The 21165-nt window shown below is 34.6% G+C and overlaps 1 protein-coding gene across 5 annotated transcripts in view; it reads right to left on the reverse strand.

The window, feature by feature from the left end:
* The window catches only part of CNKSR2 (connector enhancer of kinase suppressor of Ras 2), a 253350-nt gene that overhangs the window by 155362 nt on the left and 76823 nt on the right, over positions 1-21165 (reverse strand). For all 5 annotated transcript variants that reach the window (XM_036305515.1, XM_036305518.1, XM_036305517.1 and 2 more), the window contains exon 5: positions 6135-6176. In XM_036305515.1, coding sequence (XP_036161408.1) covers positions 6135-6176 — 42 coding nt within the window. The remainder of the gene's footprint in view (positions 1-6134; positions 6177-21165) is intronic.

The raw sequence follows: 21165 nt of genomic DNA on the forward strand, positions 1-21165 counted from the left end.
AATAGAGCACATTCTCAGGATGAGATGGAAAGTTTTCATATTCTGTTCTATATATAAGCTCTATATTTTATATCTATTTGCATGTATGTGTATGGTTGCTTCACCCAAATCTAAAAGTTCTAAAGGGAAAAAAGATATGAGCACAGCATGTTTAGTATAAAATAAATACTGATTTGAAAGAGTTGTAAAAATAACATTTAGTCACTGTGGAGATTAAAAAAACAGCAATCCTATATTAATATATTAACCAGTAGCAACAGGTAGCATTCTTTCATTATCTCTGAACCTCATTCTTTCATTATCACAGAATTTATCAGATACTACTTTTTAATTTAATTTTTTAAAATTTTTATTGCATTTACTGCGGTGACATTGGTTAATAAAATTAAATAGGTTTCAAAAAAGTTATATACGTTTCAGGTGTACAATTCTATAATGCATCCCCTGTATACAGTATTATATATTCATCACCCAAAGTCAAGTCTCCTTCCATAATTATTTATCCTCCCTATGCCCTTTTCTACCTCCTCAACCCCCTCTGGTAATCACTATATTGTTGTCTGTGTCTATGAGGTTTTTTTTCTTAATCCTTTCAACTTTTCCATCCAGCTGTCCAACCACCCTCCCCTCTAAAAGCTATCAGTCTATTCTCTGTATCTATGAATTTATTTCTATTTTGTTTGTTAATTTTGTTCATTCAAAAAAAATAGCAACCCTATTTAATATATTAACCATAACAACATATAGCATTATTTCATTATCTCTGAACATCATTCTTTCATTATTGCTGAATTTATAAGATACTACTTTTTACTTTTTAGATGAATATGTGAAGTTTCAGCTATTTTATTTTTTAAAGAAGTAATATAATTCAGTATTATAAGTCATACAACTCTGTGCCAATTTAGGATGACAATTGTGCTATATTTGGTGAAAAATATTACATATTACAATATTGTAAAATATAATATTGTCAAATAGTGAGAACTCTAGGTGATATAAGCCTCATTAGGAACTATAATATTCTTAGTATCCTAGTACTTGCCAGATCTCTGTGAAGCTAGTAATGCTGCACCTCTGATTATGATGTTACACTAACAGGACACAGGGAGTGAACAATTGTAGGTAAAAAAAGAGTAAAATTCACAAACAGAATTTAAACTGGTAGCCTGGCTCATGTGGCTCAGTGGTTGAGCATTGACCCATTTACCAGGAAGTCACAGTTTGATTCCTGGTCAGTGCACATGCCTGGGTTGTGGCCTTGGTTCCCAGTAGGGGGTGTGCAGGAGGCAGCCGATCAATGATTCTCTCTCATTTGATGTTTCTATCTCTTCCTCTCCCTTCCTCTCTAAAATCAATAAAAATACATTATTGGTAAAAAGAATTTAAACTGGTATTCCAAAGTATTATTCTATATACATGTGCCCCTACACAGGAGGCTTTCTTGCTCATATAAGAAAAGAGAACTGATGGAGAAACAATTTTTTAAACTTAAAAACTAATATAATAGAATAAAATTTCAATTTTAACTCAACATAAAAGTTATATCTGTATACAGCAAAATTAAGAGTTTCAAGCAGCTTCATAAAGCAATTGCAGTTGCAAATTAATAAAGATCATGTGAATTTTGTTCCAACAATGCCTAGAAAACTCTACAATCCCTTTAGGGTTCAAACTCTGATGGTGAGGGGAAAACACAACAAAACAATTAGCAAAATGAAAAGAAACCACCACCACCACTCCCACCGCAGTCTCCTCTGCCCTTGCCACAGCCACCACCATCACCATCACCATCACTTCATTCACTTAACAATCACTAAGTATCTGCTACATGATTCAAATGCCAACTACTACGTTCAAGGATTTGACAACCTGGGAGAGTATTTCTGGTAGCATATTTGGCTTTGACATCACTGACATTAAGCATGCCGACCTTGTGTACCTGATAATGGAAAAGAAGCAATAACACTTTAAAATAATAATCATCTAGCAATGATGAGGTCAGTACCAACCAGTGAGAGACCATTAGTCATCCCCAAATGTGTACCTACGTTGATGAGCATGAAGTGGACCTTTGACACTTGCAACTTACTTGTAAGTACTGCTCTGAGACATCTTGGTCGGGTCTGAATTAAAAGTAGGACAGCAGGTTCCACCATTCTGATTTCTCATAGGGAAATAGCTGGAAACCAGAGCTGGATCTGGGAAAATCTCCATTCTATTTGCTTGCTTTCTCAGGGGCAGGAAACAGAGCCAGGCAGGTTTGCATTGGGTCCCAGCCAGATGAGAGAGCAGTCATTAGAGGGCACAATGGCTTTCAAGCTCAAGATGAACAAGGGTCTGGACATCTTAGTAGCTCAACTAAAATGTAGGTTATGAGGAAGAGTATTTCATTTAATTTCAGATTCAAATAGCAGGAGTAAAGCAGTTCATTATAATTGGATGAGCTTCTGGAAAATCCAGGCGCTATATACACAGTTTATGGGCAAACAGGGAATGAAAAGCAGAGACCTGGGAGCAACATTTTCATTTACAGCTGAGAAATTCAAAGTTACCATCTGTGCTTTTATGGAGAAAAAAAGCTAATCACACTGTGTCAGTTATGAATTTATTGGCTCTCAGCTCCAAATTCACCCTTCAGTGCTTGCTCTGTGATAATGGACAGGACTCTACATTTACAGTGAGCACAATGTTAAGTTTTTTGTCAGTAGAGGGCGGTGGAGGGACATCACAGGGGGAAGGAGGCCTCTCCTTCAGGTTTCCTTGTGCTGCATTTTGCTTTTTCTTGCTCCTGATGCACAGTCCATCAGTGATGCATGTGTCGGGGAAATCCAGTGGTTCCCAGACCATGTGGTCCCTCAGTGACCTCACAGCCTTATCCTGAGCTTAGTGACCACCATCTTGCGGCCCTCTCGGCCGCTTATCCACAGTTGCACCCCACTTGCTCTGTGAGTCCTCCCAGCAGCATCACTTGCCTGTACCCTAGAGGAGTGGTTCCTGCTTGCCTGGACACTGTGGATCAGTTCTTGCTTAGGCAAGCCAGTGAAGCTGCAACACTATGGCTCCAATGAGTGCTGACATCAGCCTGGGCTAGGGGATAGTTCCTTTCCTTGGGTACAGTCCCAGGGCATGCTTTAGAGCAGTGATGGCGAACCTTTTGAGCTCGGCGTGTCAGCATTTTGAAAAACCCTAACTTAACTCTGGTGCCATGTCACATATAGAATTTTTTTTGATATTTGCAACCATAGTAAAACAAAGACTTATACTTTTGATATTTATTTTATATATTTAAATGCCATTTAACAAAGAAAAATCAACCAAAAAATGAGTTCGCGTGTCACCTCTGACACGCATGTCATAGGTTCGCCATCACTGCTTTAGAGTCTCTTTACATGTGTATGAGTATTCTTCTATCATGGTTTGATAATTACCTAGCATTAACTTCCCTTGTTTGTTACTGTGTGGTTTCTGTCTCCAGACGAATTCAATTAACTTGTTGAAGAAATCTTTACATTTACAATAACTATAAGTGTAGTGTTTTAAAAAATCCCGTGTCTTTGATCACATAAAGAATGGTCTCAGTTGATGACAATCCTTCAATTTATGTGGACACACTGCTTTCTACTGATTCTGTGAGTTAGTCATCAAAGTATTATGTTATTTACACCTTAGAAACCACAGAAGCTGCAATCCTTCAACTTAATCAGAGAGGCTAATTTACTTTGTAAAGAGCTAGTTAAGTACCAGAATGAGGTCAGGACACCAAATCTTTTTAACTCTCAAATTTGGTGCACTTTCTACTACATTACTCTGCCTCCGACTCCCCAACAAAAACAAACAGTCTTTGAGAACAAGGACTGTACATTCGGAGTCAGTGTGAATATCAAATCATTTAACAATCCATAATGTGTCTAGCAAATGTAATGCTAGCAAGAACACCAACATAAATATACCAATTTATCTAGTACATAGTGTCTAACCAAATAATAGTAAGACACACTAAAAGCAGATTATTTCAATTATTTAGGTATGGCCACATTCCCTTTAGTATATACACATGCTTTTTTTGTCCCCCAAAAGACAAAAATTTTCTATCTTCATCATATTCTATCTAGATTTCTTCTTTCTTGCACAGGACATCAGTTGTTGAGAAGTTAATTTACATTTAAAATAATTTACAAGGCAATTAACCACCAGAGTATCAAAACCTGAAGGTAATATAATACAAGAAGTCAATGCTATTTCAGTAACGGTGTTAGCACCCTTCTTTAGGTTGACCACAAAGACAGTGAAGGGGGCAAGATAGAAGGGTGATGTTATCTATAGAAATAAAGAACCATCTGATGCTTTCAATGTACAAAACGCAGTATTAGAATTCACATTTTAGTGAATTGAACATAACTTGTATGTTCAAATGCTACAGTTACAACCAAAATGTCAACCATTCAAAAAATTTCAGTGTGCAGTGGCCCAAGACCACAGCTTTAAGAGAAGAATGTAGCTATAATGGACAAAGCTGTCTTTTCACAGCATCAGGGACCTTTTGAAGACCAATGCAAAATTATTTTAATGAAGTCATTAGATTACCACTGTTTTCAAGAAATCTCTAAAGACAAAGTATTGATATGATTACTTTTCTTTTATTATGGAGCATGCTGCTACCCTAGTACTTATATCTTCAAAGTCTAAAAGGAGCTCTTCATTTTCTCCTTCAGGCTTTTTTCTTAGACCTAACTATTGGTTCTGCGCAGTTTTAGCCATTTCTAGTTTAGATAGCAGAGAAGGCACAATATTCCCAGGCCAGATGAAGTTTAGGAATAAAGAACTCATATTTTTTTTTCTTAAATATATTTTATTGATTTTTTACAGAGAGGAAGAGAGAGAGAGAGAGAGTTAGAAACATCGATGAGAGAGAAACATCCATCAGCTGCCTCCTGCACATCTCCTACTGGGGATATGCCCGCAACCCAGGTACATGCCCTTGACCGGAATCGAACCTGGGACCTTTCAGTCCGCAGGCCGACGCTCTATCCACTGAGCCAAACCGGTTTCGGCAAGAACTCATATTTTTTAAATGAAAAAAGAGATTAAATAGAATGGTTATGAAATAAAACAGTTAACATGCTTCACTCCTACCTTTCACCACAGTCTTTGAATCTTGAGAAACACTCCTGAGAAGCCATTTCGGACCTTGTTTTTTGGCAGACTTACTCTGCGTCATAGCCCTGCTGCTCCCAGTAGTGTGCCTGCAACACTTGTCTACTTCAATAAACTCATGGGTGACAATATCTCATCTGGTTGTATTTCACCTCCATTCCTTTGCTACCATAATTTTACTATTCTGGAATTCAAGTTTTACTTCATTTATATGGTAAATTTATTCAAATATATTTTTGCAAAAGGTTACTTAATGACCCTTCAGTTCTCAGGCTGACACTCCAACCATTGATCACACTGGCCAAGGCCAAAGTGAATATATTGCATTCATTTCTAAATGTCTTCAGTGTTATATATACTTTCACTCATTTCTAATAGAGGTAAAGGAGTTACAAGGACATATGATCATCAACCAAGACATGGATGTACAAAGAAAAGCAGCCAAATGTGCATTAACAAGAAATAATATGCCTTTCTGCAAAGTATGATGTACTCACATTCATTTCTAGTAATAAAATATCTGCAAAGTCATTGATTTATTTAACAAATATTGCCAAATTAAAATTTGGAAGTTTGTGTGGTGAGTATAGAATCAGAGAAAAGGCAGTTTGATTATTTTATGAGTTATTTCATACAAATGATGATAGAGGTGAATTATCCCTGTGATACAACCAAATACTTTTCTTTGATCTGCTGTCAAAAATCAACCATGAAAAATTCTGATTTCAAATTGTCTTTTCTCTAGATCCTTTATTTTACTATACTCCAACCCTGCTACATTCTAAATACTGTATCATATTTTTCTGTTAAGATACAATAATTACAAATAATATAACCTGTTATGTTTTGATTCTTTTGAACTTTTCCTATGAAATATACAGGACTCACCTTTTTATAGGTTGTAGATTTTTATTAATTACTAGTTAAACAAAGAAATATATTCGAATGAAGATGAAAATAAATCCAAGTATACTTACCACATGAAGGATTTTATTTTCTGTTTCATATACAGTACAATCCTAAAAATAGAAACATAGACATTAGCTTTGAGAAAAATCAAGCATTCATCCTAAAATACTTTCTTATGAATTACACTACAATTTGAAAAAAGTATTAATAATTCAAGCAAAAGCAGCAATAATGGAAAAAAATCTGGAATACTATATCACAACATATCAATAGTGGTTCGCTCTGATAGTTACAGGGATTTTCTCATTTTTGCTTGTGTATTTTCTTTCTTTTTTTAAGCTTATTTTTATCTATTGATTGATTGATTGATGAGAGAGAAAGAGAAACATCGATTCGTTGTCCCAATTATTTATAATTTAATTAATTTTAAACATAAAATAAATAATTTACATCAAATAGATGTAAAAACAATCATTGGAAAGTTATTGTAACCACTTTCTATCTAAACTTTTACATGTGATAAATGTATTTTTGAAATATTTCCAACATTTCAAATACTAATTTATTATAGACTGGAACATTAAGAAAAACACTACCATTTATTTCAATATCAAAATCTCAAAAATACATTTATATTTGCAACTACTGTAAGCTACTTAATATACTTTACATTATGCATTAGAATTGATACATGCTACTAATAAATGCCAAGTTTATAGTTCTTGTCTAAATTTGATTACCTGAAATTATTTTTTAAAAATCACCACTGTCTTTTTACCTGCAATTGCTACACTTAGAATAAAGTGGTAACATAGCAAAGTGATCTCTGCTTAGAAACTTCTCATATTTATGGTTCTGTTTTTTTCTAAGGAATTTATGAAATAGGCACAATATTAGTAGAAACTTAGGGTGTTATGAGAATTAAATGAAAAAATGAGACAAATGGCTTAGCACAGTATTTGACATACAGTAAATGATAGATTTTAACTATTAATTACTGTATCTTTATTTAAAAATTTAATCTTTATTTCAAAATATAAAGTTAATAATTTGACTAATTTTGAAAGAAATCCATATTCTATAGTACTGCATATTTCAAGGAATAATTGTCCTTTTTATTTTCCCTCCTGAACTTAATTTTAACAAAAAGGAATCTGGTTCTGCATAATTTTTCATAATGCCATTTCACCACAATACCTTGTCAAACGAAGTACATATTCTTAACAGGGGCAGAATTTTTAAGGTTAAATTTAGATCTGATTCTATTCCCAAATAGAAATGTTTAGGGATTGGGCCTTGCCATTCTAAAGAGTTCTTGTGCCAAAAGAGAAGTTTGTTACAAAGGTAAAGCTTTCCAAAGGAGCTATATAGACAGTCATACCTATGTCTATATACTTACGTAAAGTCAACTCTTAATAATTATGAATTATGTACAGAGGAGCCAAGTTGTAGATAAAACATTTATATTTGCAAAGTACATTTGTACTCTCATCTGCATTTGAAGGGGCCAATTTTACAAAACTAACTTCAAACACAATTACACTGGGAAGAGATGATTTGAAAAAAGCTGGGCAGTCGCCCAGTTTCCCTATACTGTCTCTATAGCTAGCTTCAGCTGAAATGGATGCGAGTTTCGTTATTTACCTGCCTTCCTAGAATCAGACAATATGATTAAATATTCAAGCTTCACAGGGATTCTCAAGGACAAAAGTAAATATTATCTAAATGTATATCCTGCTAATGACATAATAATCACATATTTCAAGTCTCTTTAAAATATAATATTTTACTTGCACATCCCTAGTATAATATAACAAAAGGAACTGTGTGACAAAATCTTACACTATTTTTAGCAATCATATTGTTTGTTGGTAGTAGTGTTGTTGTTCTGTTATTTTATTAAAACTGTTGTGTTTTACAGGATGAAGCAATTGAACAATGTGATACTATATCCTATCATTCTTGGTGTCATTGATAAGTAATTTTAGCAGGGAGAAAACAGATACATATATAAAAAGTAAAATCCTAGTGTCTTGATGTAATATATATATATATATATATATATATATATATATATATATATATATATATATGTTTTTCTTAGTTTTGCTCACTGAAAAGGCATAGAAATGATGGCTAACATAGTAATGAATAAACTCTCCACAGTTGGTGATCTTTAAATGCCATTTCCAAGGCCTTCTTGGAAAATGGCTGATTCTGATCTGGGATAGGAAATGTACAAGATGAGTTTGGGTTATATTGTGACACAAGATAGAAAGTTATTAAAGACTATATGTGGATTTTGTCAGTAGGACTGAGAAGTCACTATGAAGAGGTTCTCACTGGCAAAGATGGAGCAATTTAAACATCTAAGAGGATAATAACTGCAATGGATGAAACAGTAAATATAATTAAATATACTAATATGTCTGATGCTAAATTTTAAAATAGGAAATATATACAAATATATTTTATAGTTTAATGATATTGAATAATTGAATGAATTGGACAATGTATAATAGATGTACTTTCCTTTTTTAAAATACGTTTTTACTGATTTTAGAGAGGAAGGGGGGAGAGGGAGAGAGAGGGAGAGAGAGAGAGAGAGAGAGAGAGAGAGAGAGAGAGAGAGAGAGAGAGAGAAACATCATAGATGAGAAGGAATCAGCCATCAGCTGCCTCCTGTTGGGGATCAAGCCCACAACCCAGTCATGTGCCCTGACAGGAAATTGAACTGTGACCTCCTGGCTCATGGATCAATGCTCAACCACTGAGCACACTAGCTGGGCTATAGATGTACTTTTCTTCTTAGTTCAACAAATATTAATCAATTGTGCTAAGGATACAAAACTGAATAAAATATGACTCCTGACTTAGGGAAGTGAAGTTTAAGGAGATAGGCATTCACACAAATAAGATAAAATATGTAGAATTCCAAAGTCTTCATGCAGTTTTATATTTTAATAACTTTAAAAGTATAAAGGTCACAAAATTATACAAATCAACATGTGAAAAGTAAATTATTTAAATTTTTAAAATATTAGTATATTTCTTATTAAAATTCAACATGACCACTGTGTTGTGCTATACATTGCTCAAGTTAAATTTCAAACTTTGCAAATATGTCTGATATGTCTGTTCATCAGCTCCTGGTCCTCAGTGACTAAAAGGACTATATTTATAATCCTAACCATATAATTATTCAAAGAATGAAGCACTGATGCATACTTGACAATTTTGACATAACCCCATAGGTCAAAGTCTAAGGGAGATTTATCAGGTGACTGAGGTGGCTGAGGTTTTCCATAGGTCTAAAAAACTGTCACATAACCAGTGTCACGCCAATAAATTCAATAAAAAGGAAAAAAAAAAGAAATAAAAACTCACATACTGATGTTAAAATGAAAAACTTATTTGAGGTAAACAAAACTAAATAATAAAACACTGAAATAATTTGATTTTCAAATGATGTTTGTAGCATATTTATACTAGTATATGGGAAGTTATTAAAACAAATCTGCATAAGCCTTTTGGGACACCCACAATTACTATAATAAAGGCAGGTTCATGGAGTTAGGGTTACAGATGAAGATATAACTAACTGTCTTAAAATATCTGGATGCCGAAACCGGTTTGGCTCAGTGGATAGAGCGTCGGCCTGTGGACTGAAAGGTCCCAGGTTCGATTCCGGTCAAGGGCATGTACCTGGGTTGCGGGCACATCCCCAGTGGGAGATGTGCAGGAGGCGGCTGATCGATGTTTCTCTCTCATCGATGTTTCTAACTCTCTATCTCTCTCCCTTCCTCTCTGTAAAAAATCAATAAAATAGATTTTAAAAAAATAAATAAAATATCTGGAAAGTTGTTTTTTAATTGGGTCTTGGAAAAAATAGGTCTTGAGGCAAAAAAAAAGAGAGGCATTATTACAAAAGCAATGGAATTACACTCAAACACAGTTAGCTACTGCAGTAATTTTCAGATTTTTAGTTCTGTATATATGTGAGAATCACTTGGGGAGTGGGTAAAAATGCAAATTCCCAGGTTCATCCCCAGAAATACAGATTTAGTAGATTCACAGTGAAGGCTCCCAAGATAATTTTGATAAAGGCGGTAGTTTGAGAAATAATATTTTATAGGACATCATGTTAGGACATCATGTTATAGAAGAATGCCAAACCAAATCAAACCAAAAATGATCAGATATATAGAATGCATAAAACAGTAAATGGAATAACTTAATAAAACATAAAAATAAAAACAAAAACAAAAAAACACACAAAACAGTAAATGGATTGAACAATAGTATCTATCTGAGGGTTCACCCTAAACAGTTCTTAGCTCCTTCTTCTGAGCTATGTGTTTTGATTACACATTCCCCAAATTTATTAATTGGGTGTTTCTACTTCTAGTAAACTTTATTTCTTTAATAGCTTACTACTTTGAATTAACTGCTTCTACATGATTGGATCTCTACTTTTATTCAGCCACATTGCCCTGTTCATTATTGAAAGCCACAGGCTTTCACAAAGAGCAGGACATAGCATAATAAAAACAAAACAACAAAACTGAACAGTAAAAAGTGCACATTAACCTGCTGCTATGTATTAGGAAGAAGAATAGAAAATGACTATGTTCTATTTAGGGAAGCAATAATTTTATGAAGTTCATTTTATAATGCTAAATATTTAAATAGCCCTAGGTACTTTGGGGATTCATCTTATTAGGTAGTTATTTTATTTCCATCAAAATGTGATTTTAAAATATTTGCTTTTCAAGTGTGGGTTTTATTAATATTTACAGTCCAATCCTTCCCTCAAAAGATCATACCCCAAGTCTTAAAAATAAAATAGCACTGAGTATGAAGAAATCTACATTTTATGAACCTATTCATACTATGGAAAGGTACACCTTTGACGTTCTAGTTATTTTTAGGTTAGGATTAAATTTAGACTTTTAAAATTGGATTTAGAGCTAAGCCACTATATACTCCCTAGAGTTCTCTTCAGTAGCTCATGCTGTCCTTTACAATACATACAAATTAACACTTGCATTTCTTCTTTACCCTTCCATATAATGCTTCTACAAACCATGTGATGCACATTTAAATGCACGAAATTCCTAATAAGACAACAGTCATAAAAATCAGGAATGTGTCTTCAATTTTGATTATTTTCTTAGAAAATAAGCATGCACAGAAACTCGCCCACAAATGAGCTATATGCCCACACAGGGTCATGATCAGTTATCTTTTCTGTGAAACAATTATGTAATTGCTATACTGAGGAGAATACATAGAAAAATTGCTTTGGCAACAAGTTTTAAGCACCTGGGGGTCATAATGCTCAGTTCAAGTAATATTACTTATCAACTGTATCTATCTATCTACTTATCTATATAGATATATATTCATAAAAACAGTACATGAGTTTTTAACATTGTGCATAGAGTGAAGTAAAACAGTGTATGTCTAATGCAATATACAATTATATTTCATGAAACTTTATAATTATAAATGCTATATAATTTTCACCTGTCTCTTTTCAGTATATATTATAGCATAGTTGTACAATTAATATAAAATATTGTTTTACCTGTAATTAATATTTAAGTGATTCACCTATGCAAACCTTTGATAATGGTATCTGCATACAGAATACTTCACATGTTCAATTAGTAAGCTTTCAAAATATCTTCATATGGTTATGTGATTAATTACTGTAATGAGTTAGTGTTATATTCTCATTCATTCATCCATTCACTCAAGTCACAATTCCATTCACCAAAAAGGTTTTTGTGGGTATCTTTTAAATGCAATTCACTGTTAGGCACTATTGGGTGATGAAAGATAAATTAACCTTGATCCCCGGAGATCATAATTTCATTATTTAGTGGAGGAAAAAAACATTCAACTACTAATACAAGGTAGACAAGATAAATGCTAACAGAATATTCCATAAAAAGGAGATAAATTCTGACTTGTGTATCTCGAATGACCTTATGGAAGAAATGATATTTTAGCTGGCATTAAATAGTTTTTTTAAGTCTGGACATTGGCAGTCCACAGTCCAGACCATTTTAGATTGTGCAAACACATGGACAAAGGCACAACCAAAGGACTTGTATGCATGCATATTAGCATAACCAATGGACACAGACACTGGGGCGGTGGGGGCCTGTCCTGGGGGGTGGGAGAGGCAGGGAGGGTCAGGGAAAAAGGAGACATATGTAATACTTTAAATAATAAAAATGTAAGGAGACTATTTGGCTAGAGCATAGGTTACGTGGGGTGGATGTAGTGGGAAGGAAAGCCTAGAAAGTAATGTGTAGTCATTTTGTGGAGAACTACCAATGCTGGACTGGAGAAATTCTTGTTTGTTAGTTTTAAAGTAAATAGGATTTTTATTTTTCTGTAACATTTTATTTTGGAGCCCCTTTCCACAAGGGTAACAAAAACTTATCTCAACCAATTAACGATTTCGTGTGACTTTCCTTCATGAGGGGTTAAAGTCAGTGGAGCTTACCTAGTGCCATGGTTGGTTCTTAACAGCAAGGTGAAAGGTGAGTGTGTTGGGGTGGGGTGGGGTGGGAATGGAGTTCAAACTCTCTGGTGTAACTAACAACTCCCATAGCCATTTCTTGTTAACTCATCTCATGGTTCCTTTCCTCTTTTCCTTTTCCTTTAGTTACAAGAGTAACTTGACACCATGTCTCAGGTAGGGAATCTTGGCAAAGCTGTGTTATCTTCTGAAACATGCCATGTAAACGTTTCATCCCAAAGGAAGATGGAAAAGGTGTGCATTTTACTCTGATACAAGGGAATGCTCACAGATGTTTCAGTATGGGAAGTATGTGATCAAAGGTATGTTTTATGAAAATGGGGGGGGGGGCGGGAAGAAATTGTGGATTTGGAAGGGAGAAAAACTGGAGGTAAGGAGATTAGTCAGAATACTTTCAATAGAAGATATATACGTAATCAGGGCTTGAACTGAGGTTATGAAGGTGGAAGAGGAGATGAGAAGAGTTGGATGACATACACAGAATCAGGAATAAGAGAACTGGGTGACTGATTCATTAGTACAGAGAATCATAGAGAGGCAAAAATTAAACATTACTTCAGGGATTCAAGGCTCAGCAAATGGATGAATGACATAGTAGATATAGTAGGAGGAGAGCATTTGGAAAGAATAAAATAATTTTGGGAATGTGAAATTAGAAGTGATTGAGAGGACATATTACACAAAGCTGTCTAGCAAGCAGCTGAAAACACTGAACTAGATCTAAAATAGAGCCAAATATGGGAGATATTGACAGTTAAAGGTACAAGAAAAACAACAACACATTCATCAGAAAAAAGTAAGTTTAGTGAGAATGAGAAGATAGCTGAGGACAAAGCTCTAACAATGCTTGCGTTTAGGAGCCAAATGGAAGAAGAGTAGTTGTGTGGCCAGGCATAAATGGAGAAAGTAATGTTCCAGACACATATCTAATAAGACTTTTAGCAATAACAGAGTTACAACAATATGCTCTATTTCTGGGCTGCCTAATTGGATAGCCATTAGACACATGTGGCTATTGAGCACTTAAAATGTGGCTAGTGCAAAAGAGACAGAATTTGTAATTTTATTTAATTTTAATTAACTTAAAGTTACATTTCAATTGCCACATGCAGCTAGTAGTTACCACATTAGACAGTAGTGCAGGTCTAGAGAATTATACTAAAGTCTATGCAAAACGGGAAGACATTTGGCAAGCATTTCAACAATTAACATTAAAAGCAATAACTGGGAAGAAAACGAAGGGATTTAGTTCTCAGGTATTAACCAGATGCTTCTTTTTTTTTTTCTTTCAGCAAAGAGCAAATTCCAGTATATTATGACATCTATAGTAGCAGCACAGTACAATGAAACCAATTCTCTCTGGAAGGATAATAGGTAGAAAAGAGTCATGAAAGGATACTCAAAGCACCTACTACATAGCTTTGTGGGCATAGAGAAAACAGTGCCAGGGAGAAAACATCTGCAACGGATAGAAGGTATCAGTCCAAACTAAATTTATATTCATCAAAGACAGAAAGCTATCTGATTATCCATGGTGAATAAACAGGCGTCAGCATTCTTCTTGAATATGAAATAAAAATGCCATTGTTTAACTCCAACAAGTTAGAAGTAGAATCACCCCCAAAGACTTCCTTGGCAATTCCTTCACCATTTTGACTGGTTCAATGACCACAAACTTGTTAGTGGTCATGCTGTTGTTTTGGGAATGAGAGGAGCAAGGCTCATGGTATCTATTGAAATTTAAAAATGAACATTTTTTATAAAAAGAATAAGTTTAACATTTTAATTAAGTTAAATAAGGTTATGAATTGTAACAAAATGAGCAATAAATAAAGAATTGGATGAGAATGTGGGTGGGCATGACCTTAAAGGCCTGTAGTCTTTGTGTGTCTGTGAACATATTCACATTGTTCTGTACCTTGCATCACATCCCTGTTCAGAATTCTATGCCAGCTCTCCCCCAGAAAGTCATCTAAACTGAAGCACCCATGTAGCTCTAATCACTCCAGTCTTTCAGTTGAAAATAAAAGATTTATATCCCAATAGTTGAATGGGTGTGGAAACTAATCTTTTAGCACGTAGAGACTTGTGGGGTGCAGGCAGAAGTGAGGCTGATTGATTTTCCAACATCCAAATGGCTCTCTAACATATCCAAAACCACTGAGGCTTTTCAAAATTGAACTGTGAAAAGGGATAAAAAGTAAAAATGTCAATTCAAGGTACAAATGGCAAGAAAACTCACTAGAGTGAGACTGTGATCCGGGTAACTTTAATAGCTTTAACGACCTAGAAGCAGTGAGTTAATCCCCATTATGAAGTAAATTTGTTTATTATGCCTGTCTTGAGTTAAGACTTAAACAGTTTTGAATGGCCCATCTGATAACTAACTGTACATATTTTATGTTTCCATCCATTATCTATTTGTTAGTCTTAGTCTCTCCCATTAGATTGCCAATATTTTGGGAAAGAAGAAACTCTATATTCAGCAGCACTGTCTCTTTAATTTCTCAAGGTGCCCTATACACTCTTTAATATAATCTGAACTTAACAGTTATGATTTTTTATTCAATTCTCTATTTTCACATTCCATAATAAATATTTTACATTGGTTTTACAGATGAGGTATAAAAATGAAACCTGTAAAGCCATATTTTTTAAAACAAAACTTTTAATTTCTGAATAAATTAGTATAGTACATTTAATTTCTTCACATTTTTATTTTGTACAAAAATAAACTGAGTTTCACAGTTTTAAAATAATTTTAAATGTGAGTTTGCTTTTAAACATAATCTATATATCAGCAGATATTTTCAACAAAATAATTGGACCTGTCTCTGCATGAAGATTCATATTATGTAAAAGATATCAAGAATTTTATATTCATACAATGAAACTAACAGTTCTTGGTAATAAAAAAAAACCCTCTTTCACTGTTCCTTAGATGTTCAAGTTATTTATTGTAATGACCATCTAATATATTACAAGGGAAAGAAAATCAAATCTGTATAGCATATGATTGTCTATCCACTATACTGTACATCTGAAACGAATACAAATAATATTGAATGTCAACTGTAATTGAAAAATACAATTTAAAAAAGAAAACCTATGCCCAGCCGTGTGGTTCAGTGGTTGAGCCACGACCTATGAGCCAAGAGGTCACCAGTTCGATTCCTGGTCAGGGCACATGCCTGGGTTGCAGGCTCGATTCCCAGTAGGGGATATGCAGGAGGCATCCAATCGATCTTGATATTTCTCTCTCATTGATGTTTTTATCTCTCTATTCCTCTCCCTTCTTCTCTCTCTAAAATCAATAAAAACACATTTAAAACAAATTTTTTAAGAAAACTTATAGGGTCTAAGTGATGGGAGACAATTTTTCCCTTGTGACAAATTAAAATAAAGAGTTCAAGCAAAGATAAATACCATGCCCCATTATAAATAAAAATGTAAATTAAACATTAATTCTTCAATTCAAAATCATCCACTTGGCTGTAAGAAAATAAATAGAAGTTAAGGTATATTTGAATCAAATTTCAAGTAGTAGTTAAAAATTCTTCACTCCATATATCTTAGTCCCTTTTATCTATTTAGTTTGCATTTTCTTGGACAAAAATGGAACATTTTTTCTCAGTAACTGCAACATTTAAAAAGTGCCATTTATATGAAAAGATACTTAAATGATAATAGTTAACTGTCCAAATAAAAGTACTAGCTTAAATCTAGGCTTAATTTGGTCTACCTTCAAAAGAAGTATTACACAGAATCAGTACCATTTAGGGGTTCTTAGTAGTAATACTGAGTGATTATGAGGCAGACTTTTAGGCTCTGAAAAAATTCTAGAGGTCTTCCCCACTGCCATCAAACCTACCGCCCATGTTCCAGTAATTTATACTTAAAATACCAAGAGACACATACACATGCATATAAATACGCTATTGAGATTCCTCAAACTTAATCTTTACCAAGCTTTTTTTTTACATTTAAAATTTTCCACATAAGTTAATTTTATTGCCTCTCCTTATATTCAATAAACACTGCTGTCCTTAACATTCTAATATAATGCTATACTAGAATTCTTAATAGATTCATGGTTGTGGCTAACTTTTATTATGATTTCTAAATATACACTTCCTTTTTTAAAGGTAAAAGTAAACTTCCTTGAGCCACTAAAATCTACCATGGATATGTGATTTACTTTGTCCAATGCAGCGGTTCTCAACCTGTGGGTCGCCAACCTGTGGATCGCGACCCCTTTGGGGGTCGAACGGCCCTTTCACAGGGGTCGCCTAAGACCATCGGAAAACACATATATAATCACGTATTGTTTTTGCGATTAATCACTATGCTTTAATTATGTTCAATTTGTAACAATGAAAATACATCCTGCATATCAGATATTTACATTATGATTCATAACAGTAGCAAAATTAGTTATGAAGTAGCAACGAAAATAATTTTATGTTTGGGGATCACCACAACATGAGGAACTGTACTAAAGGGTCGTGGCATTAGGAAGGTTGAGAACTACTGGTCCAATGAAATGTGAGCGGAAGTACTGTCTCATTTCTATGCAGAAACTTTAAGAAGCAGTGCATAGTTCACCATGCTCTTTTCCCTCTGCCATGATGACCAGAAGTGTTCAATAAAAGGTTGTTCTGGAACATTCACCCCTTTCCCCCCCAATGTAATCCTAGAATCTGATAGCATACAACAGAAAACTAAGTATGTGATGGACGCACTTGTTTGCTTTAAAATATGAACACCTTTCTAAACAGGATGGGTGTCTTCTAAAGCAATGAATTCTCTATTAAATTTCAATGGAAGTGATTCCAAGATGTGTCACTTAGGGAATAGAAAGGGAGGTCACCTTTAATTCCATTTTCATTTCAGAAAGGAGTACATTCATTTAAAGTAAGTAGCTAACTTTAGACTTTGAAATGCTGAAAGCCAGAAGCATAAAAATAAATGTATTTAATAAAATATTATAATAGCCATGACAGAAGTCTACATAAAAAAGAGGCTGTTCTGGGCTCTGAAATGAAGAGTATGCAGAGTAGAGCTATAGTAACCCAGGATGGACATGAAGCATGACCACTGAACATGAGTGTTATTATAAGCCACTAATATTTTCAGGTTGTTTTATTATTGCAGCATAATATAACTTACCTTAACTGATATAATCCTACACCAAATAAAAGCAGAAAAAATAACACACACATGCAAATGAAGACCTAACCAATGCAGAGAGGTTAATGCAATAACTATTCCATGAATTTTACATGCTGTATCACTCCTCACACATTATAATTTACAATCAACCTCAGATTACATTCTGCTACCTTGATGCAAATCTAGTCTTTTCCCATCTTGTATTTGTAGATAATTTTGCCTCATTTTAAAAGAATAATTTTGCTTATTTGTCCTAACTACTTAAATCTGCCTGGTTCTTCAACATGCCTCTGTTCATTAAAATTTCAACCCATCATTTCACTTGTATTAGGGTGCATCTGAATTACCTAACTGATATCTGTGGTCATCCTGACCCAACTCAAGGGGCCTGTGTTATTAAAAACTTACTTTGTCAGCAGAGGCAAAGTGCCTTAGAAAATTAGTGCCTATAATTAGTAACTCTCTATTTTCTTTGGTTTGTCATCTTATCCTATATAATAAAAGGCTAATATGCAAATTGTCCCCTCTACTGGGAGTTCAACCAGGGTTTGGAGCTGGCCAGCTAACCACCTGTGGCCCCTCCCCCCGGCTGCCCCCACTTATGATGGGCCCCAATCGAGTTGGGCCAGCTGGACCCCACCTGTGCACGAATTCATGCACTGGGCCACTAGCTTTGGTATAAAAAATCTATATTTTGATGTAATGATATACAGTGAGGCCTTGACTTACGAGTGTCCCGACTAACGAGTTTTTCGAGATACAAGCTGTCTCTCGGCCGATTTTTTGCTTTGAGTTGTGAGCTAAAATTCGGGTTATGAGCCAGCTTCAGATACCCCACCACTAGCTGGCGCAGCGAACATCACAGTGAATGCCACAACATCAGCCCAGCATCACGTGTCTCACTCGTTCACTTTAAGATTTGACATACGAGTAATTTGAGTTACGAGCTCCATCACGGGACAAATTAAACTCGTAAGTCAAGGCCCCACTGTAATACACATAAAGCATAATATGACTCATAAATGTTAAACTTTAAATTATCATTATTCCTTCTTTTTTTTTTTTTTTACTAACTCTAGTTCCTGTCCCTGTCCGTTGATACCATTTAGTTTCTAACACTTTTTTCCTTATTACAAATGCACAATGACCATTTTTATTAATATATTTGATGTTTTAAAGAAAAAGTCTAATCCTCTTGTATATGCATTTATAACACAGATGAACTACAGTTGTACATTCTAAATTTTAGTCTCCTTTATAAACGTGAGGGCTCTGGACTGATATGACTTGTAAGTAGTTGAGTCGTCTGATCCACAGTTCTTAATCATTCAGCCTATGGTGAATACGTATTTTTTGTTTGTTTGTTTTGTTAATCCTCACCCAAGGATATTTTTTCCATTGATTTTTAGAGAAAGTGGAAGGGAGGGGGAGAGACAGAGAAAGAGAAACATCGATGTGAGAGAGACACATCGACTGGTTGCCTCCCACACACGCCCTGACCAGAGCTGAGGATTGATCCTGCAACCTAGGTATGCTCCCTTGACTAAAACTGAATCTGCAACGAACCTTCAGTCCGAGGGCCGATGCTCTAACCACTGAGAAAACAGGCTAGGGTGGGAATATGAATTTTTAACAAGCTTCCCAGATGAATCATGGTCCATGGACCATCCTTTGGAAAACACCGTTTGTTCTTGATCACATACATCTCTTCCCACTTCACACTCATGTCATACTAACTAAATCATTAAAGTATGAGTACAGCACAGTGGTCATTAACTTTGATTCCATAATAGAATCAGTTGAGGCATCATTTAAAAAACACTGATTCCAAGCCCTAATGCAGAGAATCTAATTTAATAGGTCTTGGATGGGACCCAGATATCAGTGTTTTTAAAAAGCTCTTTACTTGATTCTAAGGTGAAGTCAAGCTTGAGGAGCAATGAGCATAAAAATATGACAAACCACATCAAAGCAGCTGCATTTAAGTCCTGGCCATGCCACTTATTATGTCATTTTCCCTCTCTGAAATTCTATTTACTCACTTACAAAATTGAGATAATGACATATAGTCTACCTAATTCACGTGATTATTGTAAGGAATAAATCTGATAATATGTTGTAAAAGCACTTTGCCAACCTCAAAATAATGATATTATTCCTGCTTATTAAACTTTATACAGCCCTTTTTTGCTAATAATTTTAAATGTCATAAGGAATAAAGTTAATCCAGATGATATGGTTTGAGGGAGAGGTTACAAAGATAAACAGAATAGCCCAGAGCAGAATATGTTTCCATTCTACAAGGCAGTTCAGAATCCTTTTGGGGAGGCAGTGTAGATAGTTTAAATGAGAAGAAACAGGAAGCCTAGTGTGGTGAGGAGGGCTTTGGAAAACAGTGATATATTAAATAGGAAATCAATAGTTATGGTATGAATAACTGCTAAAAAACACTAGGCTAGACATTTCAAATGACATTAAAAACTTTGAGGATAGCACTTAAATGGGAGCAAGATACAGAAGAAAATATATACAGAACAAGAACTAAAAAAGATACCATATCAAACCTTTTGATTCCCTTATGTACTTTTATAATTCCCACTCTGGTACTATGTAGTTCTATAGCAACATATTCTAAATTACATTATGGCTCAGGATTCCAATTTGGTAGCATATCAAAATTGAAAAATTTAAGCTACAACAAAAGCATTCTAAATGATTCTCAGAAATGAATACATGAATTTATTTGGGGAGGGTGGGAAGCAGATTGGATTGTAATGGGAACCTCTTTTTTTTTTAATCCTTACCCAAGGATATGTTTTTATTGATTTCAGAGAAAAAGGAAAGAAACACTGATGTGAGAGAAAAACATAGATGGGTTGCCTCCCATACACACCCTGACAGGGGATCAAACCCACGAACTTTTTGGTGTATGGGATGATGCTGCAACTAACCAAGTGAATGGCCGAGTCATAATGGAAACCTTTTCAAGCTCCAAGACCAGCCCCCTCACCTCTGAGCCTCTGGTCCTCTTGTTCTCTCCCATGATTTATTTCTCTTCCCCTCCCCAATTCACCTGTTTCATAGCAGAGACTGGTACTGTCACCACTGTTTTCCCACAACTCATATCCCTGTAATTTCAAGAATTAATAGGAGAAGGAATAGGAAGGATCGGCCTTAAAGTTTAAATGACTAATTTTGTATCTGTAATAATCAAGATATACCTGGATTTCATTAATTTTGAAAAATGAGAATTTTCTCTTTACTTCTCTTTTAGGTCTTCATCAGCATCAAAATGAGTTAGAGCAGCTAAACTTAAAATCTGGTGATTTTTATAACTGCTTCTGCATTCAAACGGCTGCAATACGTTGTTA

The sequence above is a fragment of the Myotis myotis genome, unplaced genomic scaffold (assembly GCF_014108235.1).
Source record: "Myotis myotis isolate mMyoMyo1 unplaced genomic scaffold, mMyoMyo1.p scaffold_m19_p_4, whole genome shotgun sequence".
NCBI classification, from domain to species: domain Eukaryota; kingdom Metazoa; phylum Chordata; class Mammalia; order Chiroptera; family Vespertilionidae; genus Myotis; species Myotis myotis.